The sequence below is a fragment of the Capricornis sumatraensis genome, chromosome 20 (assembly GCF_032405125.1).
Source record: "Capricornis sumatraensis isolate serow.1 chromosome 20, serow.2, whole genome shotgun sequence".
Lineage (NCBI taxonomy): Eukaryota > Metazoa > Chordata > Mammalia > Artiodactyla > Bovidae > Capricornis > Capricornis sumatraensis.
In genome coordinates this window covers 24,911,138-24,939,052 of record NC_091088.1, presented here as the reverse complement: position 1 = coordinate 24,939,052, position 27,915 = coordinate 24,911,138, and the positions used below count along the sequence as shown (strand labels likewise).

Sequence of the window (27,915 nt, the reverse complement as noted above, 5' to 3'; positions counted from 1 at the left end):
TCAGAGCAAGAGTCTGGTATCCTGGTGGCTGAGTTTCTCAGTTTCCTCTGGAGAGAAAGTGTTTCCTCGGAGCCTGAAGGGGATAAAGCATAGAGAGGTTTGAGTGAGGACTGGACCAGAGCTGTGCTTTCGATCAGGAAGCTGCTGCTTTGTAAACCTGTAAACCTGTGCCTGGATGGCCTGCCCCTCCCCACCCCCCACCCCTGCCACCGCCCAGCTGCAGCTCTCCTGGGAGAGCTGTCTGTGCAGGTTTTACCCTCTGTTAGCCAGGGCAGCTCATGAATCACTGTGCATGATTTAACAAGCCTCCGTGACTCTGCAGAGTCCACACTGGGCCCAGCCAGCCCTGACTCTTCAAGGCCAGCCATTCTTTTTAAGGCAACAGCAGAAGCTGTCAAGAATGCAATGAGCAAGTCCCAATGTCCTCCCAAGCTCTGCCAGTAACATCAGAACCCTTAAAATATCAACCTGATGTCAGTTTGCTCTCCCTGGACACAGAATGTGACATATCTCAGTATTGTGCAATGGTTTTTTTAAAAAAAAAACCCACTCTCTACCCAAGATCGAGGCCCTCACAGCCTAGAGGGATTACACAATCGCACAGAAAAGAAAATCTCCCTATCGCAGGACAGATTTTTAGAAGCCTTTATTTTTAACTTCATCATTTGATAGCTACAGTTGCTACTGCCTTGATCTGCTTGTTGAGAGAAGGACAAATCTGCATATTTAAAGCAGGGTTCAGCAGCTTTCAGGGACGAGGCATGTAATACACAGCAGCCAGAGGGGACTGGTCCGAGACAGCTCAGCGGGGCTGGGGTGAGCCTGAGAAGGTCTACCTGGCTGAATGGGGTCAGTTGGTCTCTACTCTGCTTAATTACTGCCATTCTAAATCGGGGCCCAGAGTTGCCAGCTTTTTTGAGAAACTTCTGAAAGATAGAAAAATAGTAGGGAAATGTCCTCATTTTGAAATATTGATTTCTAGCTCAGTGCCTGAAACATATATAGCAACACGCACTCATAAAATGTTAAATCAGGGGAAATCTTTCTATTATCTGAGCAATAAATAGATCCCTGGGAAGAAGAAGGAGAAATCTTTGAAGTTGTGATGCAGTACTTTTTTCAAATACATGAAGGAACATGGCTTTTTGTTACAAATAAAGACTTGGAAACACTGTAACATCCACCTAAAACTGTAGAGGGTCTCATACAGCTGCCCAGACCCAAGAAGTCAGATGTAATGGCGGGTGGTGGGGCAGGAACGGAGTTCCTTTCTCTGTTTCCTTTTTCAACCACACCCCAAATCCCACACGATTGCCGAGAACAGAGACGTTTCTGAACAAACACAATTTAAAAACGAGACAGTTGGTCCCTGCTTAGAAACAACAAGATATCTTTCCCAGGGAACCAGATTCATCCCATGCAGAACAGGACTGAAGGTCTGAGTCATAAGGGATCTTAGAAATTCTAAAGTTCCTCTCTCCCTTCACCTCAATTTATATGTTGGAAAACCGAGGCTCAGAGAGGTTAAAGAGGCCTGCCAGGGGTCTTACCAGACTTCCAGGATGGTGTCATTCTTTTCAAGGGCCCACAGGAGGGCCTCTGCCCCAAGGGAGGTGATGTGGTTGTTAGACAGCCTAGAGAGGAAGACAGAATGGGGAACTTTGAGGATGCTTGCTTTTTGGCTAGTCTATTCAATTAAAAGAGGCTTTGGGGGCTGGACTCCTGAAGCCCACCTGCCCTTTCAGCATGTACGTCCCTTTCCTGTCTGAGCTTCCCAATGAATTCATCCACAAAGTGAAATGTACCCCTCTCTCCTCCATTCACCAGATGAGTATTAAGTAGCTGCTCCCTTAGGAAGGAGCTAACACAGTAATAAAAATACATGCCTTTTAGTGCCAGGGCTCAAATCCACCTTACACTATTTCTTTTTTTCATTTCAAGCAGATAAGTCCCAATTTCCTCATCTGTAGAAGGAGCCTAAAAGAGTACCCACCTCATGAAGTATAAGAATTAAAGAGACAGCTAAGTGGGAAGCTTCTGTAGAGCACAAGGAGCTCAGCTCAGGGCTCTGTGATGACCTAGAGGAGCAGGATGGGGGGGTGGAGGGAGGCTCAAGGGGAGGGGGACTGTATGTATGCATATGCTGTGCTCTGGAGCCCCTGGTGGCTCAGATGGTAAAAAGCCTGCTGCAGTTCCAAAGACCTGGTTCAATCCCTGTGTTGGAAAGATTCCCCTGGAGTAGGAAATGGCAACCCACTCCAGTATTCTTGCCTGGAGAATCCCATGGACAGAGGAGCCTGGTGGGCTGCAGTCCATGGGGTCACAAAGAGTTGGACACGGCTGAGCAGCTTCACATGCTGTGCTGTGCTTAGTCGTTCCGTCACGTCTGACTCTCTGTGACCCCATGGACTGCAGCCCACCAGGCTCCTCTGTCCATGGGATTCTCCAGGCAAGAATACAGGAGTGGGTTGCCATGCCCTCCTCCAGGGGATCTTCCCAACCCAGGGATCGAACCCAGGTCTCCTGCATTGCAGGTGGATTCTTTACCCGCTGAGCTACCAGGGAAGCCCTGTGTATACATACAGCTGATTCACACTGTTGTACAAAAGAAACTTACACAACATTGTTAAGGCAACTATGGAGTACAAGAACTAAACAGACAGCTAGTGGGATGCTGCCGTATCACACAGGGAGCTCAAGGGTCCCTGCCCCGTCTTCTCGCTCACAGCTGTCCTTCCAGATAATCTGTACTACCTGGCTTCCCCCTCGACAATGTCAGGAACTTCTGAGACGCTGACCTAAGGCAGGGCTAATAATAACATCAGCCAATTTCTGTTGAGCTCTTACTATGCACCGCTCATAACCTACATCACCTCTGCGCATGCTCGGAACCCTGTGAGGAGGGTTCAATTATTACCCTGTCTACACTTGAGGCAACTGAGTTACCAGTCCAAGTAGGAACAGTTGGTAATGGTGAAGCTGGGGCCAAACCCCAGCCATTAGGTTCCAGAACCTGTGCTCTTAATCAACGCTTGGCAGAGATTATGCCTAGAAGAAGAATGTAGGCTTTGATTTTCTTTTTTAAGATCGGTGAGAAACTCAATTTTTATGGAGAAACAGTGGAGGAGGATACAGTTCAGCGCTGCTGAATTATAAGACTCCCACCGAGCCAGCGTGGGGCCTGGCGGCTGCCACTGCCTAACACCTGTGGGGGTCAAGCGGGGTAAGCCTGTGACAGTGACTGAGGACAAGCATGCCTCATCCGCACCTGGTCAGTCATCAACCAGGTATCGCCAAGGGCCCCTCACCGTGTGCAAAGCCTGGCATCCCAGCTCAGATAAACCCAGGCTTCACCCGGGCCCCCCGAGCCCCAGCATCACCCACGTGATGAGTGGAAGTGTTTTCCCCAAACATTTGGCAACTTCCTAGCCCCTGTGGAACAACACAAACAAGAGCTGCCAGAGTGGATGGCGGGCTGGCAGCGAAGCAGCCGCCCTCCCAGAGGCAGCTGTCTGCCTGTCTCGGGAGGCAAGTGTTTCCCCGGGCCATGTCTGCCAGGGCAGGGGCCACTCTCCTCTAGAGAAAGGAGCCATCTGTTGGCGCCCTGATGTCCCTGGGAAATGAGACCTTTGGGAGCATGGCTGGTGTGGCGTTCCATGAGCCTGTGGTGACCACTGGCCGGGCTCCTGCTCACATCTGCCATCCCTCTCCCTGTGGCACGCGTCCCTGCCCACCGAGTCCGCCACCAATGGTCCTGTCATCACTTCCCCGGTCCCCCAAGGGAGCTTCCCAAGCTCCTGTGCCCGGCATCCCTCCCTCACCCTGGCCCAGGCTCCATCTCTGGCCTGGAAGACTGCAGGGGTCTCCTGGCTGGTCTCCCTGCCTCCATCTTACCTTCCCTCCACCTGTTCTGCACAAAGCAACAAGCATGATCTTTGGATGATATGAGTCAGATTACATGACTGCCCTCATTAAAACCAAAGGCTTCTCAACACGCTCAGAATAAACTCCGAGCTCTTTCCCAGGGCTCTAAGGCAGCTATGGCCAGCTCCTCCCACCTCTGCCTCACTCCACCACCCACTACAGTCCAACCTCACAGGTCCTCCTTCTGTTCTCAAAACCACCAAGCCTGTTTCTGCCACAGGGCCTTTGCACTTGCTGTTCTGCCCACCTGGAATGCATACCCCTAAGATCTCAGCATGGCAGGACCCTTCTTATTATTCAGGTTTCAAGTCCTAAGTCACCTTCTTAGAGGCCCTGCCCAGCAGCAGCTACCTTGCCCTCTCCTGTCATCTCTCTCTTGAATTCTCTTGAGAGCACATATTACTAACAGAAATTATCTCATGAATTTGTTGACTTGCTCATTATCTGTGTCTCCTATTCAAATTTAAGAGCTGTGTGAGCAGGGCCTTTTTATCCCTCTATCCTCAGTGCCTCAAACAGAGCTTGGCACAGAGTGGGTGTTCCAGAAACATTTCTTGGATCAATATATAAATGGATGCATGCACATATGAGTAAAAGCAAAAATGCCTGTCTATATATTAATCACACACCAAGAGGAACCCCTGGAGATGACCATCAGAAATCTCCTGTCTAAGTAAGGGAAGACTCCTGGAGAGGCAAAAGGGTATGTCCTATAAGCCACAGAGCAGATGCTGTGGGCAACCCACCCATATTCCCTCAGCTCTCACCTCTAACTCTAAGGGCTGCTTGCTGGGGAGACCACCACCCTCTGTAGGAGATCTTTTTGCGGACCCCAGGAGCATGATTAACCATGGTCAGGGCAAGCCAGAAGCACCGGAAAACAAATATCCCCACAAGTACGCCTCAATACATGAAGGAGAGACAGTTGGTGGATAAATACCTCTGCTGCCTCGTGCCCACAGGATTGCACCCCAGTGGTCCCCAGTGATCACCAGCTTGATGACACCCTTTTCTGGTTACTCTTCCTCCCCAGCCTCACTTCAGTACCCCCTGCCTGTATTCGGGAGGACCCCAAAAGACTGTTTTCTAGGGGGCCACCTCGTGTGAATTAGCCAGGCTGGGAAGCCACCCAGATTTCTTATTCAGAAACACCCCCTCACAAGGCCGATCATTACTGTCTAGCTCCTGCTTACAGATTCCTTACTTCAGGACTTTCAAACTTGAGTTTCTTGCAAGTCCTTTGGCGAGGAAACATACACCTTCATCCTGGACGTGGTTCTCCTCCAGGCTGGCAAGAATAAAGGCGAAAACCCAGTTGACTGGCGACGTTTATTATATAAGATGATGCCAATTAAGATGAACCCATGTGCCCCACCCCTGTCAATTAAGAATATCCAACATCTGAAAACCAATAAAGTAAAAACAGGTCAAGCAAAGTGTAAGGGTCCTCAATTTCTAGGACATCTCTGGGAGAGAATTTGCCCCAGGGCTCCTTCACAGAAGTTCCCTATGTCATGGTGACTCAAGATCCATTTTCTGCTTCTTTCTTCTTAATGGAAGCTTAATTTCATTTGGAGCAGCCATGTGCTTGGTGAAAGAATTACATTTCCCACTCTCCACCGCAGCCAGAGTTGGCTAAGGGACATCCACATGGCCATCAACACATAAGGAGAAGTTGACAGACGGGGACTCTGTGAATGCTCTTTAAAATGGAGAGAGCCAGGCTTTTGCCCTTCCTAGATACAGAGGCTGAAACTGAAATACAGGAGTGCTGCAGGTGCTGCAGCAGCCACCTTGTAACCACAAGGCAACTAACCATGAGAACAAAGCCACATGCTGAGGATGTAACAGATCAAAATGAGAGAGAGTCCAGATTCCTGCTGGTCATATGTAGCTGCCATAGCAGCCGTATGCTGCCTACCTCCAAACTGCATGTACATTTTTTTTTTAAGTCAATTCTTTACTGATTTAAGTTACTTTAGATGGAGGTTTTCCATCTCATACAGCCTAATGTAGTCATAACCAATACATTCACAGTGGGGCAATTCTCTAACAAGGATTTCCAAGCTGTGGAGCCTAATCAGGATATACTCAATGGTACATTGGCTGAGCTAGTGAACCCTACTGACAGTCAAGAACCATCAGCAATATCCATTTTGTGGCAATGCTCAATAGGTTTCAGTATCTTTATGCTTCCTGGAAAAAAAATCAAACATTCAGCATTTTATCTCCTTGATACAATTTGGAACTGCCCAGAATATGTCATAAGAAGGCTAGACTAGTGGCATCTAAAGGATGGAAAGCTTGGAATCAGGATAAATATGATTCATGGTTCATCTTTTAACCTCCCCCAAACTATTCCACCTTGCCCATGACCCTGACTCTCATATCCGGGGTTCTTAGGCACTCACATTCGCCTTGAAACAGCAAAACACTAGGAGGAGTAGCAACAGCAATCGTTGTAGTAGTAGCAGCAAGAGTCGTAGAAATATTTGCTGGTGTTCAGTTGCTAAGTCGGGTCTGACTCTCTACGACCCCATGGACTACAGCATGTCAGGCTTCCCTGTCCTTCACTATCTCCTGGGGTTTGCTCAAGTTCATGTCCATTGAGACACTATCCTATTACAATTTCACATTTATGGAGCGCTTACACATATGCCAGACACTATACAAAGCTACTTACAGGTGTTATCTCATTAAATTCTCACAAAAGTATGTAATAGTTGAAAGCACCCATACTCTTACTTTACAGGTAAGAAACCTGAGATTCAGATACCGCTACTTAGCTTGCTTAAGATCACAGCAGGACTTGAAGCTCAGCCTGCTGGACTCCAGATTCTGTGCTCTGAACTATTATATGCCATGGAGGAAGCTCACAAACCAACAGATCAATCATACTGGCTTGAAAAATTCAATGAAAAGAATTAGCCAGGCTCTATAAACTTCATGCCACTTAGGACAAAGACAAACACAATCACCCAATCACTCAGTCATCCATCTTTGTCTTATACACACATCAGCTTCCACAGATGAGGCCAGAGAATGAAAAAAGGCTTGTGTCTGCTTCCCTAGTGAAATGAATCCCCTAAACTCACCAGAGTTCTTCCAGGGCCATATTCTTTTCCAACATCAATGCTAAGGCTTGAGCACCCACGCTGCCAATGTTGTTCCCCACCAGGCTGGATGTAGTCAAAAAACAAAAATATGTCAGAGCAGTGAGGGACCTCAAAGATAACTCAAGGAGGGCAAAATGCACGGCACACATTGCCACAAGTCCTGGTCTGTTCCATTTCAGACTAATCCTTTGCAGTGCTCTTTTTCATTAAGTCCACCAGGCTGGATGTAGTCAAAAAACAAAAATATGTCAGACCAGTGAGGGACCTCAAAGATAACTCAAGGAGGGCAAAATGCACGGCACACATTGCCACAAGTCCTGGTCTGCTCCATTTCAGACTAATCCTTTGCAGTGCTCTTTTTCATTAAGTCCAGAAGCAGTTTTTTAGAATCCTTCCCAACATGGTTTGCTGAGCAGCTCCCACTAACAGACTGGAATTGACTCTTGAGATAAAGTGTAGCTGATCCAGGGCTTCCCTGGCGGCTGAGTGGTGAAGACTCCACCGGCCAGTGCAGGAGACACGGGTCCAATACCTGGTCTAGGAAGATCCCATATGTCCTTATGGCACTATTGAGGCTGTGCTCTAGAGCCCACGTGCAGCAACCACTGAGCCCGCGTGCCCTAGAGCCCGTGCTCCACGACAAGAGAAGTCCCCGCACTGCAACCAGAGAGAGCCCCCGCCCGTTACAACTAGAGGAAAGCAACCCTGCACTGCAACCAGAGAGCAGCCCCCGCCCGTTACAACTAGAGGAAAGCAACCCTGCACTGCAACCAGAGAGCAGCCCCCGCCCGTTACAACTAGAGGAAAGCAACCCTGCACTGCAACCAGAGAGCAGCCCCCGCCCGTTACAACTAGAGGAAAGCAACCCTGCACTGCAACCAGAGAGCAGCCCCCGCCCGTTACAACTAGAGGAAAGCAACCCTGCACTGCAACCAGAGAGCTGCCCCCGCCCGTTACAACTAGAGAAACGCAATTTTTAAAAAGTGTATCTGGTCCAGAGCTTCCCCAGTGGCCCAGTGGATAAAGAATCCGCCTGCAATGCAGGAGACACAGAAGATGTGGAAGACCCAGGTTCAGTCCCTGGGTTGGGAAGATCCCCTGGAGGAGGAAATGGCAACCCATTCTAGTATTCTTGCCTGGAGAACCCCATGGTCAGAGGAGCCTGGCGGGCTACAGTCTATGGGATCTCAAAGAGTCGGAGACGACTGAGCGACTAAACTATCTGATCCAGCCCAAGATCTTCTGAGTACAGACAGGGAATCAAGACCCCTGAGAGGAAAAGGGATCCGACATCACCCAGCAAGACTCCGGTGTCCTGACTTCAACTCCAGTGCTCTTTCCTTCTCATCCCATTGTCTAACACAGCGGGGTGAAAATAAAGTTCACAGACCTTCAAAACTGGCCCAAGCTCCTCCCTCCTCACACTGGCTTTCCCCACCAACTGCGAGACGAACTCTGAGGCTTACCTGAGCCACCTCAAGCTCTGGTGATCACCCAAGGCTGCAGCCAAGGCCTGGGCCCCCTCGTCACCCACCTGGTTGCCCCAGAACCTGAAAGGTTCAACAGAATAAACAGTGTCAGTGAGAACCTGCTTTGTGTTCAAGACACGTGCCCCTCCTCTCTGCAGCCCCAGGCAGAGGGGCAGGACTCCCCAGTCCCAGAAAGATCTCAGGGGGACTCAGGTCCCAGCAAAGTGAGCCTGCCTCCATCTTTTTGGAGGGATGGAAAAACTTCAATTAGACTTTTTAGTTTCTTTAAATCAGACTTTCAAAATAGTTAGAAGCCCACCCAGTGCATATTCTCAGGGATGGGGAACTCATTCTCAATGCCAAGTCATAGTTGTGACATCTTCCCTGACATTGGGTTAGACCTGCTTCTGCTCTCTGCCACCCAGGAGTCCCTCGCTATCTCTAGGACCACCCAGAACAAGGCGAACTCTTCTTCCATACACTAGTTCTTCATCTCTTGCTCCTTTGTTACATCCCCAGTTCCTTCAGAGCCTCCAGTTCCTTCGGAGCCTCCAGCTCCTTCACCTTCTGGCTTCTCCTCCTCAGACCCACTCTAATTGGGAAACATCCCCTTCAAAGATGGAGCCCAGCTCATACTTTGGCACCTGGCCATTTCCCATGTGGGAAGTGAGGATGGACCCAGAGGTGCCCACATGGGCAGAGAGGGCTCACTGCACTTTCACTCATAAGGTGAACACTTAGTGAGCTCTGGCCCCATGCCAGCACCGCTCTACACTCCAGGGTGTGACACTGTAATAGCAAAAACCTGCCCACAACCTAAAGTGTGCATGACACTAACTAAACACATCACGACATCAAACCACTGGAATACTGACCAGCTATTCTTTTTAAAAGTGAGGTCATGTGATATGAACAAAATAATACAGTGTTATAATACAGTATAATAATACAGTGTTAAGAAAAAAAGCAAGTTACATAACAGTTTGTATCACGTGATAGTGCTTGAGGGTTTTAGCACAAGACCAAGCCCAGACAGGTACCTTCATAAACAGGTGTTGAAAGCTAAACATCCCAGATGTGATCTCAAGAAGGAAGGAGCTCAGTCGGGGCCGAGGCCACCCTCTCCTAGACTCTGTGATGCTACTAATGCGTTTTGGACAGGTCTTATCTCTCCAGCAACACAGTCCCACCCGGGGCTCAAACAGAGCCCGTGGGCAACTTGCCTGCCTATAAAATGAGTTGGAACACCTAGGCTCTAACGTCATTCTTCCTACAGTCTTGGGTTCTAAAATCCCCATTTTTTTGTTTGTTTGTTTGTTTTGTTTTGTTTTCAAATAGACCCTAGTTTACACCAGGGCAAGACAGGACAGGAAAGAAGCTCCAGGGGACTGGACAGGTACAAGCCTGTCTGCCCAGCAAACAGAGAAAGCCCCACTTGGGGCCCTGAGGTCTGCGGACTGCCCTTCCCGCCTGTGCCCGACCCCTCTCCCCTGCCTGGCATGACCCCACAGGAAGCCAGGGCTCTGTAGGACCTGGTGCAGCCTCCTCCCATCCAAGGTCTAGGGTCCAAACTTCCCCACTTCCTTCTCTCCTTGGCTCTCACCCCAGGCTGCACATCATCTGGTAAGCTTTTTTTACATTACTGATTCCAGACCTTGCATGTAGATAATTCATTTAATTAGCCTGGGGCAGATAGTGGCCTTCTTCAGGAGCTCCCCAGTGGTTCCCACATACAGACCAAGGTAAGAAACACAGCTCCAGCGCTCTGGAGGACCAGAGGGCTTCCTGCCCTCCCCCAACCCTGACATCCTGAGCTTCCTGTTTACTGAGCAAAAAGCAAGGCAGAGGCAACAAGGGCCGCCCACGCTCTCCCTCCCCATTGCAGCCTGGGCAGGGGGTGGAGGCGGGAGTTGGGGGTGGAGGGGAGAGGGGGGATGGAGGCGCGAGGGAGGGTGGAGGTGGGGGGGGTGAGGGGGGGTTGTCTCGGAGATCTTGGGGCTGAAGAGTTGGTTTCACAGGCTCCTAAATCCTCACAAGCCCTCAACCCCTGCATGCTGCCCCTCTACCCCAGAATCCCACCTACCCCAAAAACTGCAAGGAGTTGTTAGTTCTGAGACCCTGGGCGAGCACCTCGGCTCCCGCGGCCGTGATGTGGTTGTTTCCTAGCCTGGAAGGGAAGACAGAAGAGAGACTGAGACGGAGAGCAGGGCAGGAGGACCCTTACTGGCCCCCAAGACACGGGCCTGGGGAGGGGGGTGCACAGGGAGTGTGGCCCAGACAGAGAAACAGGGCCAGTCCTCCAGCTCCAGCTGGAGACGCGGCGTGTGCTGCTGCAGCTCGGGGGCTCACTGAACGCTCCTACAACTTCATTTTCCACCAGGAAAGGGAGAGGCATGCAAGGGCCTGTTCTGCAAAGCGCTGTGACAAGTAGGAGCAGGAACCACGACAGTCCAGGGAGGTAGCTTCCCCAGGGAGGGAGAGTGACTCACTCCTCCACCCTCTCCTCTGACTGCGGGCGGGCGCTGGACCCTGCTTTCCTCCCGCAGCCTGCCCCATCCATGGTGGCTGCAGGCAGCATCTACCTGTTTTTAAAGTGCCTGGAGGGTGGCGCTCTGGTGGCTGAAAGAAAGAAAGGGATCCTGCTAAGGCTTCAGGCAGGGGTGGAGGAGGGGGTTTCAGCAAAATTCGGGCACCTCAGAGAGTTTCAGGAAGGTCCCCGGAACTCTCACCCACAGCTCCAGGCTTCCTGGAATAATACTGCCGGTTTCATCTTTCAAAGAAATTTCATTCACTTTAAGCTGACAGACCTCTGACCTTCCTGGGCCCCAGCTGCTGTGCTGGCAAGTCCAGTGCTCCCTCTGCCCCAAGGCCTGCTTCCCACGGGCTGCTCCCAGCCCAGGACTGGGAGACCTGCGCCTCCTCTGTCGGGCACACTGGCTGGAGGACTCCCCAGCAGCCTCTGTCTTCTCTCCAAACTGCACGGGGGTCCAAGATGCTTCCTCCTGACAACCCTTCCTTCCCTCTCTCTCTCCCTCAGGGTCAGACCTGCGGCTCTCCCAGCCTCCCCCTCCAGCTCCCTTTCCCAATTTCCCCCCATAGGGATTTCCCCCAGCAAATCCTTCCTTGGAGGACTGGACAAACAGGATCAACATGCTGAGAACTTATGTGATTTATCCACCATCTCTAGGGCACTAAGTACACTATGGAAAGAACCTGGGATACTATGCCAGCTTTCTATGTGTATTAACTTGTTTAATCGTCACAGGGCTTCCGTGGCAGCTCAGCTGGTAAAGAATCTGCCTACAATGCAGGAGACTCTGGTTCGATTCCTGGGTCAGGAAGATCCCCTGCAGAAGGGATAGGCTACCCACTCCAGTATTCTTGGGCTTCCCTGGTAGCTCAGCTGGTAAAGAATTCGCCTGCAATGCAGGAGACCCTGGTTCGATCCCTGGGTTGGGAAGATCATCTGGAGAAAGGAAAGGCTACCCACTCCAGTATTCTGGCCTGAAGGATTTCATGAACTACAGTCCATGGCATCAGAAAGAGCTGGAGATGACTGAGCGACTTTCACTTTCTAATCATCACAACTACCTATGAGCTATGAGCTGTAATTACTTTCTCCATTTTATAGAAGGGAAAACAGAGACACAGAAAACAGAAGTCACTGTGTGACCCAAGGTCACACTGCTAATGAGGATTCAAGTCTCAGGGATGCTGGATCCAAACCTTGGTCAGTCTGGCTCCAGAGCCCTGCTCTCAACTGAGATGCTATATTAACCCAAAACACAGACCTCTCAAGTTCTGGGAGCAGCACCTTTTGTTACCCTACAGCCCTCCCTGGAGGTTGTACCAGCCCAGCTCTGGCCACAGCCACTCTTGGCATCCTGAGCTGAGGGTGGCACATGGTGGAGGCAGAAGAGAGTCCTCAGTACAGAATGGTTCCTCTGGTGTTGGCCTCAGTGGCCCTGCCCGAGACGGAGTCAACAATTTTAAAACGGCAGCTCACCCCCAAATGCATGGAAGCAATTCTTCACTTTGAAGCTGAAACTCCAATACTTTGGCCACATGATGTGAAGAGCTGACTCATTGGAAAAGACCCTGATGCTGGGAAAAATTGAGGGCGGGAGGAGAAGGGGGTGACAGAGGATGAGATGGTTGGATGGCATCACAGACTCAATGGACATGAGTTGGAGCAAACTCCGAGAGATGGTGAAGGTCAGGGAAGCCTGGCATGCTGCAGGCCATGGGGTCACAAAGAGTTGGACACAGCTTAGCGAATGAACCACCACCACCCTGCCTCATAAACCCAGGAGGCAAGAATATCTCAAAGAGAAAAAGAAGCCGGGCCAACCCATGGACCAGCTTGGGGGATGATACAATGGTGTCAGATGGGAAAGAGATTCCCCTTGAGGCTGAGAGGGTGGGGAGCAGCAGAAACTCAGCCTTTCCAGACTAGAAAGTGAAGTGTTAGTTGCTCAGTCCTGTCCAACTCTTTGTGATCCCATAGACTGTAGCAGACTCCTCTGTCCACGGAATTTTCCAGGCAAGAATTCTGGAGTAGATAGCAATTTCCTACTCCAGGAAACATTCCCAACACAGGGACTGGAGCCATGTCTCCTGCATTGCAGGCATGTTCTTTACTGTGTCAGCCACCAGGGACGCTCAACATTGGACCCACCTTTTTTGGCAACTAGCTGCCTCTGTGGTGGCAAGTGACTGCTGCATTCCTACCCCGACCCAACGCATGCTGAGTGTACCATCAAGGAATGGATCACCCCAGAGAGCCAGTGACACTCTGAGACACAAGGAAGAAAAAAGGTCCTGGAAACCCTCTTCAGTCCTGGGGGCTAAAGGTCAAACGGCAGGAAGCCTCAGCAGCGATGGTCCAGAGTTTGCTGGGGAGGTCACAGCATCAGTGAAGCCCTGTTCCGAACGAGACACTGTCCTTGTTTTCAGCGAGGTAAGGTCATATGCCCATTACGGGGCAAGACCAGACCAAACTGACTCAGCTGTGGGGACGAAAGTCTCCAGAAGCAGGGAAGCCCCAGGCTCACCTCAAAGCCAAGAAGTTCTGCTTGCACGCAAGGAGCCTGGCCATGGAGTGTGTACAGCCATCGGTCAACTTGTTGTTGAATAGACTGGAAAGTTCCAAGGGAGAAGAGACATGGAGATAAAGCATAGTGGACAGTGACCACCCCAACCCCAGTCACTGGCTCCCTCAGGAGTCCCCTGTGCTCTCTGGCCATGCAAACATCCCAGCCCATCACTCGCTCACAGTTGCTGCCCAGGCGGCATGGCTTGGGCTGAGTCTGGGGACACGGAGCCCAACGTCCACAGCCTGACTTACGCTAACTTCTGCAGCTGCTCACAGCGAAGAGCATGTTCAACCAGCTTGCAGATGCCTCGGTCTGAGATGTTGTTATCTCGCAAGCTAAACAAAAACAAAATAAAGAAATCTGAACACAGAGCCAATGAGAGAGGGAAAAAAATGGACAAAACCCCCTAAGAGACTTTTACTTAACCCCGAAGTGCCAGCCTCTGAGCTTCTGGGAAATGCCACAAGGACAGAGCACCCCAGAAAAGTGGACACTCCCCCGTGCCCGACCAGAGTGCTAATGTCATGCACTTGGTGGGGTGGAGGGCTTTGGAAGTGGGGATCGAGAGTCTCTACTAAAGAACACTGGAATCCTTAAGAAAGCCCTACCTAATTGCAGGCGCTGTTTTCAGCTCTGTAAAAGAGAAAGCAGCATTGCGAAAGTTCCGAGGTGAGAAGGAGCACGGGGAAGGCACAGGGAACTAGACAGGCCACCGCTGGGGGTCATGGTGGTTACCACCATCCAGGCGACCAGATGGAAAATCAGACAAAAGTGGCTAAGACTTTGGAAATGAACACGCACCCTATGTCAATACTCCTGCAAGCCAGCCTCTGCCTGGCAGGTCCCTTCCAACATTTCTCTTTGGGAATGGTGTTCCCCAAAGCTCACCTGATCACAAGATCAGTCATATAGTGCTCCTAAAATAGACTCTCTGGCCCCTTCCCCAGAGCTGGTGAGTCTGCAAGTGTGGGGTGGGGCTCAGGGATCCATGTATTTTATTCACTGTGCCCGTGATTCTGCATCTTTTGGTCAGCTTGGGGCCTGACTTAAAGGTTAACACCTCAGGCTCTCCGGAGTCCCTCAAAGAAAGTTCTGATCCTGGACAGTCACTTGACTAGCTATTTGCTGGTCCCTTCACTGGTGAAAAAGGAAGGAAGGTAAAGCGAGCCTCACTGGGCTCTGCTGGGGATTTAAAGAGACAGTGCACATAGATGCCTGGGAGCACTTGGCACAGAGTAAAAGCTACCTGTAATCTGATCGCTCAGATGTATGGAGTACTGCCCAATAGTACTGATGGTCAATGCTCTTTAATCTGATGAAGTAGGTACTATTATGATGCTCATGACAGAGAAGGCAACTTGCTGAGGCCCAGCAAGTGAAGTGACTTCACCAAGATGGCACAGGGGCTAAAAGATTGGAGCCTATGTGTTCCAGCTCCGTGTGTGTGTGTGTGTGTGTGTGTGTGTGTGGTGGCACAGGGGCTAAAAGATTGGAGCCTATGTGTTCCAGCTCCGTGTGTGTGTGTGTGTGTGTGTGTGTGTGTGTGTGTGGTGGCACAGGGGCTAAAAGATTGGAGCCTATGTGTTCCAGCTCCGTGTGTGTGTGTGTGTGTGTGTGTGTGTGTGTGTGGTGGCACAGGGGCTAAAAGATTGGAGCCTATGTGTTCCAGCTCCGTGTGTGTGTGTGTGTGTGTGTGTTGTGTTCAGTCGCTCTGGCTCCATAGTCTCCAGTAAACCACAACATCAGGCGGCCTCTCCCTTACAGCCTGCTCGGGGCTCTTAGGTCAGATTCATGCGTGGGTGGGTCATGAAATCAACTCTGAAGGTCTGGAGCAGCCTTCTTAAACTGGAAACAGAACAGGAAGGAAAAAGAGAGCAAAGTGTGCCAGGGTTAGTAAGAGAAAGTCATTTTGTGAAATTTCGGTTTGACCTGTCTGGGTGCTCGCTTACACTCTCCCTCACCGTGGGGTCATGGTCCGAAAACTTTGAAAGCCATGGCCCTAGAGTCAGAACCAGGGTCTCAAGAAATCTGCACGCATGGGGCACCTTGTGTAGGGGCTTCTTGGAGCCTGAGGGTTTCGGTTGGCATGGAAACAACTTAAGAGTGGGAGAGACACAGTGTGGTGCCGTGGGAGAGAAACCTCCCTCTCTTGCCCTTTCTCTCTCTTCCCCACTTCCTTCCCTCCTGTCTCTGTCTCCTTTTCCCTCTCTGCCCGCCTCCCTCACTCCTTCTCTCTCTGTCTGTCCCTCTACACACAGGAAATGCCCACTCAGCAGGCTCACGGTTGCTACCCGCCTCTCCCCCATAGTGATGGCGGTTTCAGTACTTAAGTGTGTTCAGGGCAAAGTGTGGTGGAACTTGGTCAGGGACTTTCACTGCTAATGGAAATTCAAGCTGGTTCCCACAGACCTGCAGTCTTCACAGTGTGGCCTCTGTCGCAGAATCACTTTGTTAAAAACTTAAATTCCAGGGCCCCCACCTCAGACCTACAGAATAGGAGTTCTGGGAACAGGCCCAAGAACCTGCATTGCCACAGGCCCCCTTTGCACACTCTGGTCTGAACACTAGAACCAGCCCACTCTCACATTTCTCTGAAAATAGAGGCAGGCCCCCAGTCTCGACCCAACCCTTCCAGGCCATGTGGGAGTCACGTTTCCCAGCCAAGGAGAAGGGGTCCACTCATTGTAGGGATCCATCTACTGAGGATCATCCAGACCAGAGGTTCTTGACCTCTTGGGGTCCAAGGACCCCTTCAAGAACTGTGGGTCCACTATCCAAATGCTCGTTCATATTTCTATCAGGAAAACAGCTCCCACAGACAGGTCTCGAAATTCCTGAGTGAAAAAAATATGATGATTCCTCCTTCCTGGGGAACTAGAGAATTGTGCTGTCATGAGCCATATACCCAGCCAGACCCACTCTCCCCTTCTCCACCTGGCTGTCAGTCCTGGGGGGCTGATTCCTATAGACACCCTGCTTGGGGGTTCCCTGTGGGTTAAAGCAAGAGTGAGGAGGAGAGGAAGGGCCAGGGTTTACCTCCAGCCCTTGCCCTTCCAGGCTGCTGCGGCCTCCATCCTTCCAGGCAGCCCTCTCCACACCCACCTCTCAGCCAATAATCACTAGCCCACCCCTACCCCTTCAGGCCTTGTTGCTGGTGTTCAATCACTTAGTCCTGTCCGACTCTTTGCGACCCCATGGACTGAAGCACACCAGGCTTCCCTGTCCATCACCAACTCCCGGAGCTTGCTCAAACTCATGTCCATCGAATCGGTGATGCCATCCAACCATCTCATCCTCTGTTGTCCCCTTCTCCTCCTGCCCTCAATCTTTCCCAGCATCAGGGTCTTCTCCAGTGAGTTGGCTCTTTGCATTCAGGCCTAAGGAGGCTAACAGCCCTATCCCTACTCCACCCTCAGCCCCAGGAGCCTGCATCATCCCTCTCTGCTCTTCCTAACTCCTGCCCAAGCTTTTGTAAGCTTCCCTTTATTAGTTCAGTTCAGTTCAGTCGCTCAGTCGTGTCCGACTCTTTGCGACCCCATGAATCGCAGCACGCCAGGCCTCCCTGTCCATCACCAACTCCCGGAGTTCACTCAGACTCACGTCCATCGAGTCGGTGATGCCATCCAGCCATCTCATCCTCTGTCGTCCCCTTCTCCTCCTGCCCCCAATCCCTCCCAGCATCAGTCTTTCCCAATGAGTCAACTCTTCGCATGAGGTGACCAAAGTACTGGAGTTTCAGCTTTAGCATCATTCCTTCCAAAGAAATCCCAGAGAAATCCAAAGAAATCCCTTTATTAAACTCTCCTCAAATCTCCCAACAGCTTCCTCCCTATATATTCATATTTATCACATATGTTAACTGTATCACATACATATTAGGGGCTTCCCAGGTGGCGCTAGTGATTAAAAAAAAAAAAAACCTGCTTGCCCAATGAAGGAGACTTAAGAGACGTGGCTTCAATCCCTGGGTTGGGAAGATCCCCTGGAGGAGGGCATGACAACCCATTTCAGTATTCTTGCCTGGAGAATCTTATGGACAGAGGAGCCTGGTGGGCTACAAAGAGCCAAAAAGAGTCAGACACGGCTGAACCGATTGAGGACCGCACAGCACATACACATATCCACTCTCTGTGATATGTTACATGCAACATTATTATTATATTATGTTTAGAAATATGTCCTGATAACAAAAGCCACCACACAGTTTCTAATAGATATCCAGGTACTTGCTCCACAGAGAAAAAAGTCTCCCTGCTTTAGTCCAGGGAAAGGTATGCCACCCTAATATAGTCAAGGAGAGGTTTGTTCCTTGCTCAGGGTAAATATAAGGTCCCCCAGAGTAGACATAAAGCCCTGGAGAGGCTGCGAGTCGATTTTAAGTTACAACTTCTGCTTTCTCAGAGGTTTAATACAGGGAGCAGAAATCCCCTTTCAAGGCTGGAAGGGAACTTGGGAGCCTGCAGTATGCTGGCCATCTGACCTGGCCACCTCTCTGCCCTCGTCTGGCCCGTGGATGGAGAGAGGCCCACGGGGGCAGGGCACAGATGTTCCTAAGTGGGAAAGCTCACAACTTCAGACAGGGGCTGAGAGCAGTAGGGCGAGGTTAAAATCTCTGCACTACATAAAGAAGTAAAAAACAGGTGGAACTCTGTGGCCACTGTCTATCTCTTGGGTCTCCAAACTTCCATCTCATTGGGATTTGGAAGACTCTCAAGGGAGTATGGGATTAACAGGTGTGCCGCGCTGTGTGCTGTGCTTAGCCGCTCAGTCGTGCCCAATTCTTTGCACCTCCATGGACCATAGCCCACCAGGCTCTTCTGTCCATGGGATTCTCCAGGCACGAAAACTAGAGTGGGTTGCCATGCCCTCCTCCAGGGGATCTTCCCAACCCAGGGATCGAACCCAGGTTTCCTGCATTCTAGGCAGATTCTTTACCATCTGAGCCACCAGGGAAGTACCCTACCAAACATAAAATAAACAATAAGGATTTACTGTATGCCACAGAGAACTATATTCAATATCTTGTAACAAACTAGAACAGAAAAGAATAGGAAAATATATAGACATATATATATGTGTATATAACTAATTACTTTGTTGTATACCTAAAACAAATACAATATTGTAAATCAACTATACTTCAATTAAGAATAAATTAATAAATAAAATTTTAAAAATCAAAATGAATCTCTCACGGGGTGTAGTCACCTCTGATTTGAGGGTAGTTCCTAATACAGACACATATTACACCAAACTTTGCCTGTGACTTCAAGGCTGCCATGGTGCCTCTGAAGCCCATCCATAACACAGGTTGTTTGTAGGGAGCAGAGACTGGTAACGAGAAAGCTATCAGTTGTGAATCTCAGTTCTGCCATTTCCTGTGTGATCCTGGACAAGTTACCTTGCTTCTCAGCCTCAAATCAAGGATGCTGGGGATAATAAGAGCTTCCCAGGTGGCATCAGTGCCAGTGCAGGAGACATGAGACGTGGGTTCAACCCCTGAGTCGGGAAGAACCCCTGGAGGAGGGCATGGCAACCCACTCCAGTATTCTTGCCTGGAGAATCCCATGGACAGAGGAGTCTGGCCCGCTACAGTTCATGGGGTCACAGAATCAAACACAACTGAACCAACTAAGGACGCATAGCACGGGGATAATAACATCCTTTCCTACAGCCCAGGGTGGTTGCTGCGATTAAAAGATAATTCTGGAACTTCCCTGGTGGTCCCATGGTTAAGACCCCATGCTTTTTATGAAGGGGATATGGGTTCAATCCCTCATCAGGGAACTAAGATCCCACCTGCCTCACAGAGCAAAAAATATTTAAAAATAAATTAAAGCAGGCAATTCTGGGGAAAGTGTAATACAGTGCCTGGCACATGGGCCATTCCATAAATTTCGACTATCCTTATCATAAGTTGAATCTAAGGTGCAGACTGGGGAGGGATCTCCGCTAGGTCTTTGCACAAAAGAGACTGGGCCTGGACTCCTGGCTCCCAGCATAAAGGGGGCTCCCCTACCTGCACCAGGATGGCAGCATTCCCACAGTGCCCAGCCAGCATCACCCAACATCACTCACTAAAGAGCTTTGCAGACGCCCAGGCAAGGCAGCAGCTGCTCCACGCCGATGTCGCCCACAGAGTTGTGGTCCAGCTGCAGGGCCACAGGCCGCCGGAGGTGGCGCAGCACGAAGGCCAGGGCGGCACACTCGGCCGGGCCCACACTGCAGAAGGTCAGCTTGAGGTGCCCGACGTTCAGCCTACGCACGGCCTCCCGCGCCAGCCGCTCCTCCTGCATCTCGTACAGGCTCCGGATGAGCCAGAGGAAGCCGGGCAGGGCGTGCATGCTCTTGGCCTCACCCGGCACGGCAGGTGGGATGGAGCGGAAGTGCTTGCAGAGGCTGCGGGTCAGACACCGCTGGACACAGTCCCAGCGCCGGAGCAGGGCCGTCTCAGAGGCCTGGCACTCGGCCAGCAAGCTCCGGTGCTCCTGGGACAACAGCCCTGCCAGGAAGGCCCCTGTGATCTGGAGGTTGTGCGGCTCGGCCCCCTGCAGCAAAGCAGCCACACTGCCCTCTTTGCATCGGGAGCCCCGCAGGAACCATTTGGGCAGCACCCTGGCCAGCAGCGAGCTTCCAGGCCTGTGACCTTGGAAGAGATGTCTGAGTGAGGATGGCAGGGTGTCGGCACTAAGGGCGAGGTAGAATGCAGCAAAAAAGCACTGGAAAGTAATATGCAGAAATTCCAGGGGGGCTGTACTCCCGGGTACAACCCTCTTGGCATGCACCAGGAAGCCAAGAGAAAGGTCCTCACTATCGACGTGTGCCGCCTGCAGCTGTTTGGCTGAGAACACGTAGCAGCACGTGCCCAGGCCCCAGAGAGCCAGGTGGCCAAGGTGCAGGAGTGTGGGGAGCCTGCCCTGAATCAGGCTGGGTCCTGGGCCATGGGTGGCTAAGGGTGGGGGGGAAGCGTGCAGCAGAAAGTGCCGCAAGATCAGCAGGTACATATCCGTGGTGGTCTTTGGGGTCCCCCGGCCCTGCAGCAACAGCTCCTCGTGGCATTTGGACACCATCCAGGAGAAGACGGGCAGGTGGCACAGACCGTGCAGGGCTGAGGTGGCTCTAAGCAGGCAGAGGAGGCGGTCAGCCACCCCAGGCTCGTGATGCCGCTTCCTCAGGTACAGTTCGATGCCCTCTTCCGAGAAGCCCTTGAGACTGAGTTCCGTGCGCACGTGCTTTCGGAGGCTCGCTGATACCGCGCCTGGACGGCTGGTCAACACCTTGCAGGCGTTCTTTAGCAGGTTGCCCTGCAGAAGGTTGAAGAGCAGACTCTGGACTGACGTGGGGGCAGTCGGACAGCAGTGACGCTCCCGATCCGTGAACCTGAACCTGAACTCATCAAAGCCGTCGAAGGTTAAGAGGATGCGCTCAGGGTGGTCAAGGAGGACCTGGAAGATATCCTGGGGGCCAAGGTCGGGCCAACAGCAGTGTTCGAAGAGCAGCGTCTGCACGGACAGCGGTTTCCCCAGGCACTGCAGCTGCCGGCAGCTGAACGGGAAGACGAAGAGAAATTCCTGGAAGGCCCGCCCTGAAGCCCAGAGCAGGTGCAGCTGCTGCAAGAGCGTGCTCTTGCCGCTGCCCGCCTCGCCCACCACCAGCACAGTGTCTGCCTCTTTGTTAAAATGGTCACGGGTGCTGAAGAGCTCCTCCAGGCCTAGGGTGGTAGGGCTCTGCTGCGAAGGTCCACCCATGCCCACCTCCATCTGGATTTCCAGAACATTCTCTGTATACACTTCTTCCAGGCAAAGATTCTCTGCTCCATCATAGGTGCTCAGGAAACGAGACTGAGCTGATATAACGGTCCTCAGTTTGGACATGTACTTCTTACAGGCAGCATCTGGAAGACAGAAGAAGAAACAGAGGAGCTGGGACCATGGTGAAAATGGGACCTGATGAGGGGTGGGCTGCCTCAAGGAAATGAGACGTGACGCATGGGCAGTGCCCGTCCTGGCTCTCCACTCACAAGCCATGGACTTTGAGGTTGGTCATGTAACCTTCCTGAGACTCAGTTTTCTCCGCTGTGGGATGGAAAAAGTGGTGGTCCCTACGTTTTGTAGGTAGGGAACCATGTAAAAACTCGTGGATCAATGAAGATAATGTTCTTTGTTCAATGTCCAACACGAAGTGCTCAAAAGACATTGCCTAGCACCATTATCGTTACTGACATTGCAAAGAGCTGTAGAGAAGATCAGGAGCACCAGGCTGGGATCAGAAGACCTGCATTTTGATGTCTGTCCCGCCATGTTGGTTCAGTAGACTTAGACAAGTCCCCTCACCACTCAGCCTCAGCTGTTCTTTCTAAAGGGAAACAGAAGGCTTAAGGACACAGGAGCTCAGTTTCTGAAGTCAGATATACCTGAGTTTGAAATCTGGGTCTACCATCAACTTGAGCAAGGGTCATCCTTTCTGGCTTTAGTATTCTTATCTTTAAAACTGGGAACAAAGCACACCTTGAAGGATTGTTTTAGGAAGAAATGAGAAAAAAAAAAAAAAAGAGTTTAGAAGAACGGTAACTCTCACAGAATGGTGTTTATTATCATTATGATTACGGGAAGCAGCAGGCACATCAGTGGCCCCTCTAAGGCACCCACGTTAATTCACAGCATGTGTGACTATGTTAACTTACTTGCAAAAGGGATTAGACAGATGTGATTAAACTAAAGAACTTGAGACGGAAGCTTATCCTAGTTTATGTGAGTGGAGCCAGCAGTGAATGGTATCTGGGCCACTGGGGTGCCCAGATCAAGGACCTGGACAATATTCCCTAATCAAGATCTACTTCCCCATCCTCTTCATACAACCGTCTGCAATACAAGTTCTCATGTCCAGGATGTGTCCGCAGGGGTGCTGTTTTTCCTTTTGTTGTTGTTCAGCCGCTAAGTTATATCTGTCTTTTGGGGACCCCATGCACTGCAACACGCCAGGCTTCCCTGTCCTTCACCATCTCCCAGAGTTTGTTTATAGTCATGTCCATTGAGTTGGTGATGCATTTCATCTTCTGCTGGCCTCTTCACCTTTTGCCTACATCATCCTCATATTATACCAACATGAGCAAACCACTCCCAGGGTCAGGGGTTAGTTCTTTTTATAGGAAATTGAGAAGTGATGGTCCAGAGCCCCAGGCGGTAGGACCACAGAGTATCACAGCCTCACTGCCCCCAACCAGGTACTGACCCATTTGTTCTCAACTCAGAGGCTAAAAGGTAATTCTCACAGAGCGCTCTGAGCACACTGAAGCTGTATTTATGGCCATTCAAAGGACAGGCCCTGTGATTGTTGTTTCCTCTCTGTTCCCAAAGCTGATGACTGTCTTTGCCCTTAATGCCACCTGGATAAACTAGGAGCGTTGAATGGAGACTGCAAAATATATATTTTTTCCTAATACTCTGATTTTGCATGCAGGATTTCCAGCTGCCAACAATCATATCAAAATTCTCCGGGGAAGAAATTTTCTCATTTTAAAAACAAACACATCAATTGTCACCTTTGGAACTGTTACCTTTAGGAATCTTGCGCCATGGCACAATGTTAACCATGCGTGAACAGCCAGCTGAGGTTGATGATACCAATAGCAAATATTAACCAAGGGCTAAGCAGGGTACCATGCTCAGAGCTGTGCATCCCCTATCGTGTACTGATGTCTGTGTTCTGTTCTCAGGTGAGAGGGTGCAGACCCAGAGGCCAAGCACACGCTTCCAGGCATCCTTCCTTCAGGGGGCAGAGCTCAGGGTGATAAATCCATCTCTCAGCACCATGCACAAGTCAGGGGGCCTTGATGGTAACGAGCTTTCCTGACGATGATACGAGAATAAGACACACGAGGCCTGCATCCTCTCTTTAAAACCAATGAGCTCTTCTCCCAGGAAAAGAGGAAGCATGGGTGCAGATGGTCTAAAACCAGATCCATCCTCCCCTACCTTGTCACTCAACCTCCCTGCCCCAGTTTCCATATCTGCAAAGTGGAGGAAATAATACCTGCTTCTCAGGGTTGTTGCCAAGGACAGACATCATAAATAAAGCACTTGGCAGGATGCCTGGGATGTTCGAGCTGTGCTGTCTGAGCCTCTCCCATTCCTGAGCTGGGTCGGTGACCATGTGAGATGAGAGATATCACATTATCTAAATCCATTTGGCTCCTAAGTTTCTGATGATGAGTAGCTAAACTGCAGAGATCAAGAGATACCAGCCATCAAAAAGTGTTTCAAGTAACGAGAGAAGCGCCAGTAAGAAAAGCCAGTATTAGCTCTCAAGACAAGATTGCTCAAGTGATCACTCTGCAGGGTAAAAGGAAATAAAAGCAAACCCTAATAGTACACACATTAATCCTCCCAACATCCCATTGAGACAGTGTTGGTGTTGTTATTGTTGTTTAGTCACTAAGTCATGTCTAACTCTTTTGCAACCCCATAGACTGAAGCCTACCAGGCTCCTCTGTCCATGGGATCGCCCAGGCAAGAATACTAGAGTGGGTAGCCATTTCTTTGAGGAGATCTTCCCATCCCAGGGATCAAACCTCCATCTCCTGCATTGGCAGGTGGATTCTTTACCACTGGGCCACCAAGGAAGCCCCAGACAGTGGTGATGTTACCCTTAAAGGAGACACTGAGTTTTAGGGAGGTTTGCACAGCCAGTAAGTGAGATTTTAGCTGACAAGTCTTATGCTGATGTTTTTGCTCTTCACCATGAATCTGAAAGTCTTCCTTTCCTTTTCTGATAATTGAAAAGAACACATATATACCTTCAAAAGGCAGGGCCAATGGGACCGGTAATTCCTGAATACACTGTAGAAGAAAGGCAGCCAACCCATTCGCCTTCACTGTGGCGAGATCAAGGAGCCTTCTTGCCTGTGAGGAAAGCAAAAGTCATTATTTATCCAGAAAGGCAATGGAGAGGTGTGAGAAGGTCTCTACCAACTATGGCAATGCCATGAGCCCCTCTCTTCCACCACAGTGAAAGGCCAGAAAAACATCTGTACTGTAAGATGCATTTAAATAAGCCAATGCAGTATCAGGTGGTGAAGTGAACATTTGAACACACATCCAATGTGGTTTCCTCTTAAGAGTCACTGAAAGAGTGAACAACTTAAAAAAGACATAAATCTATAAACCTACAAGAATGGGAAAATTAATTATTAGAAGATGGAAATCACTTGAATGAGTAGCGATTTCTTTCCGTCTCTGTAATCGCCACAGGGACTAGAGCACAAGGTACAAAGGTATGTTTCAGGTGCGCTCGTGACAGAGCTGCCCTAAGACACCTGAACATAAATACTACGAACACGTTAAAGCAGCCTTGAGCAGGCTTACTCCATGAGTCTCAATCAGCTTTACCTAAACTCACCTGAACACCAAACACATACTTCAAAAACAGACAAAAATCAAAACTAGAAAGTCCCCTTGACATTTTGAGACCACACACATTCCTTTACTTAGAGCAGTCTTCTGGCTCCTCAAAACATTGCTCAAACATCATCAATGATTTTGCTCTTCAAAGATGCTATCAATAAATCACACACAAGAGCTTCCCAAAAGAAGCGAAAATTGATGTGAACTAATTTTTCAAGCAAATGTTTAAAATTCAAATGAGAAAGCAGACAACACTGTAAATGAACTATACTCCAATAAATCTTTTAAAATAACATTATTACAAAATAAAAAATGAAGTAAACCCACTCCATCCTAACACTGCAATGTATTCCAGTTCATTCATTCATTTAATAATTCATTATTTCATCAACAAATATTTCTTGAGTGCCTACTATGTACAAGGTTCTCAGCACAATAAGCTTTAAGACACAAACTGGTACATAGTAGGCATCAAAATAGATTCATATGATTTTAATTAATTTAATTATAATTAATTAATTCAATTCATTAGTCAAAACCCTGGGTTTAGCACTGGCCCTCTCATTAACTACTGTGAGCTTTTTCTCACTTTTCGGAGACTTAATTTCCCAATCCATAAAGTGGGCTGTTAGTGACTATTCCATCTGCACTACAGGAGACCTGAGGGTCACTCTTTGGGAGAAAACAAAACAAAGAGCTTCAGAAATACCCCAAAGACATTTTTCTGTTCTTGTGGAATGGCATCTTCAGAGGCAGTTATCATAACCCTGAATGTTTATGAGCTAATGCAATTTCATATAGAAGTCCTATGTGGGCATTTAAACTACGTAAGTACATAGTGTTTTGAATTAATTATTAAACACAGATTTAACTTAATAAATGTTTGTGATCTGTTGAGCTGTTAATTTGAAGCAGACGGCACTGAAAGTGAACAAGTACAGAGCATCTCCAGTTACAGAACTGATAGTAGTAAACAGTGAGCAGATGAGTGCTGGGTGGTGGCTTAGTTGCTCAGTCGTGTCCGACTCTGTGAGCCCATGGCCTGTAGCCCACCAGGCTGCTCTGTCCATGGGATTTCCCAGGCAAGAATACTGGAGTGGGTTGCCATTTCCTTCTCCACAATGAGTACTTACTATGTGCTAGGTACTATTCTAAGAGTTATGTAGCTCACCTCATCAAATTCTCCCAAGACCTTACTGATGTTTCCCAGATGAGGAATCTGAGACAGGAGAGATTAAGGAATGAGAGCTTCCACAGAGAAATCTGAAGTCACAGGCCTTGAGCCTGCATCATCCTGACTTCAGAATCCAAGATGCTCGCCACCACATAACAGCATCTCGCATCAGAAGTGGCATGATACCAAAAGGCCACAGCAACTTTTACCTTCCCAGCTACCTTATTCATTTTTATTGATTAATTTTTGCCACACCATGCAACATGCAGGATCTTGGTTCTCTGACTAGGGATCATATTTGTGCACCCTGCAGTGGAAACGTGGAGTCTTAACCACTGGACAGCCAGGAAAGACCGCTGGCTCCCAGGTGACACAGAGGTAAAGAATCCCTATGTTAGTGCAGAGACAAAGGAGACTTGGGTTCGATTCTTGGGTTGGGAAGATCCCCTAGAGAAGGAAATGGCAACCCGCTCCAGTATTCCCGCCTGAAAAATCCCACGGACAGAAGAGCCTGGTGGGCTATAGTCCATAGGGTCACAAAGAGTCTGACAAGACTGAGCATGCACACACACATGCATGCACACAGACATGCATGCACACACACACGCACCTTTAAAGGAGGAGGACTATGACCCACAAGTCCCCACAGGCCTGATTTCACGAACTAGTCTCAATAGCTAAGCACACTTTTCCTCCGAAATCTGACGAGCCAAGAGGGAAGTGCTTACCCGCTGGGATGACGTGAAGATGGGCCGCCTGATTTCATCAGTTTCATACTGGCTGATGAAACCCCGCTGCTGTGTCAGGTCCAGCACACCCTCCACGTGGCCGTAGAGTCTCCTGACAATGGCTGGCCGATGACTCTGCAGGTCACGGGCTGGGTGGGGTGAGTGGGGGTCCCAGGAGCTGGGAAGCTCGGGGGGCTGGCTGTCGGCCTGGGCCTCCTGCACAGCTGCAGTCAGTTGTTCACAGCCCCAAGCACCCTTATTCCAGATGGTGTCCAGGAGGCGCCTGGCCAAGTGGGAGATGGGCTGGCCCACGAGGCTAAGCCCCTCATAGTCCTCCCAGGAGAGGACTTCCCGGGAAAGCAGCCGGTCCACAATACTCTCAAAGCCCTCCAGGGACCCCGAGACCAGCAACTCCACCAGCTGGCTTCTCTGTGTCTGAAAAGCATCTTGTGCGCACATTTCACAATCTGGGAGGAGAAAGAGGTCAGCGTAGGGCTTCTCAGAAAGCAGGTGGAGGGTAGTGGAGAGGGCAAGTCTGCCCCACCCTGAGGCCAAGGCAGCCACAGCTGTACCCTCAGACACTACCAAAGCAAGCTCCCCATTGTACAGATGTACAAACTGAGGCTCAGAGAAGGCAAACTGGCTTGTGGTCTCACAGAGGATCTGAAGCAGCCAGGAGTTAAATTAAGGCCCCTAGCTGTGACATCTACGCATCATCCCTGGTTTAACAAGTTTATGACTTCCCTGGTGGTTGAGTGGTGAAGAATCCGCCTGCCAATGCAAGGGACACGGTTCGAACCCTGGTGCGGGAAGATTCCAAATGCTGCAGGGCAACTAAGCCTGACACAATTACTGAGCCCGCACCAAAGAGCCTGCAGGCCGCAACTGCTGAAGACCGTATGCCCTAAATAAAGAAGCCACTGCACCGGGAAGGCCACAGGCCACCACTACTGTGGCCCCCACTCACTACAACCAGAGAAACCCCACGGGCAGTAGTGAAGAACTT

At 50.0% G+C, this 27,915-nt stretch overlaps 1 protein-coding gene across 1 annotated transcript; it reads right to left on the bottom strand.

The window, feature by feature from the left end:
- NOD2 (nucleotide binding oligomerization domain containing 2) lies at positions 1-27,368 on the bottom strand. Its single transcript, XM_068992932.1, has 11 exons — positions 26,910-27,368; positions 24,401-24,506; positions 19,684-21,499; positions 13,857-13,940; positions 13,564-13,647; positions 10,593-10,676; positions 8,507-8,590; positions 7,020-7,103; positions 5,129-5,212; positions 1,551-1,634; positions 1-73 (listed from the first exon to the last, which is right to left on the bottom strand). The coding sequence occupies exons 1-11, from the start codon at positions 27,366-27,368 to the stop codon at positions 1-3; spliced, it is 3,042 nt and encodes a 1,013-aa protein (XP_068849033.1).
- Between the last annotated feature and the right edge of the window lie 547 nt (positions 27,369-27,915).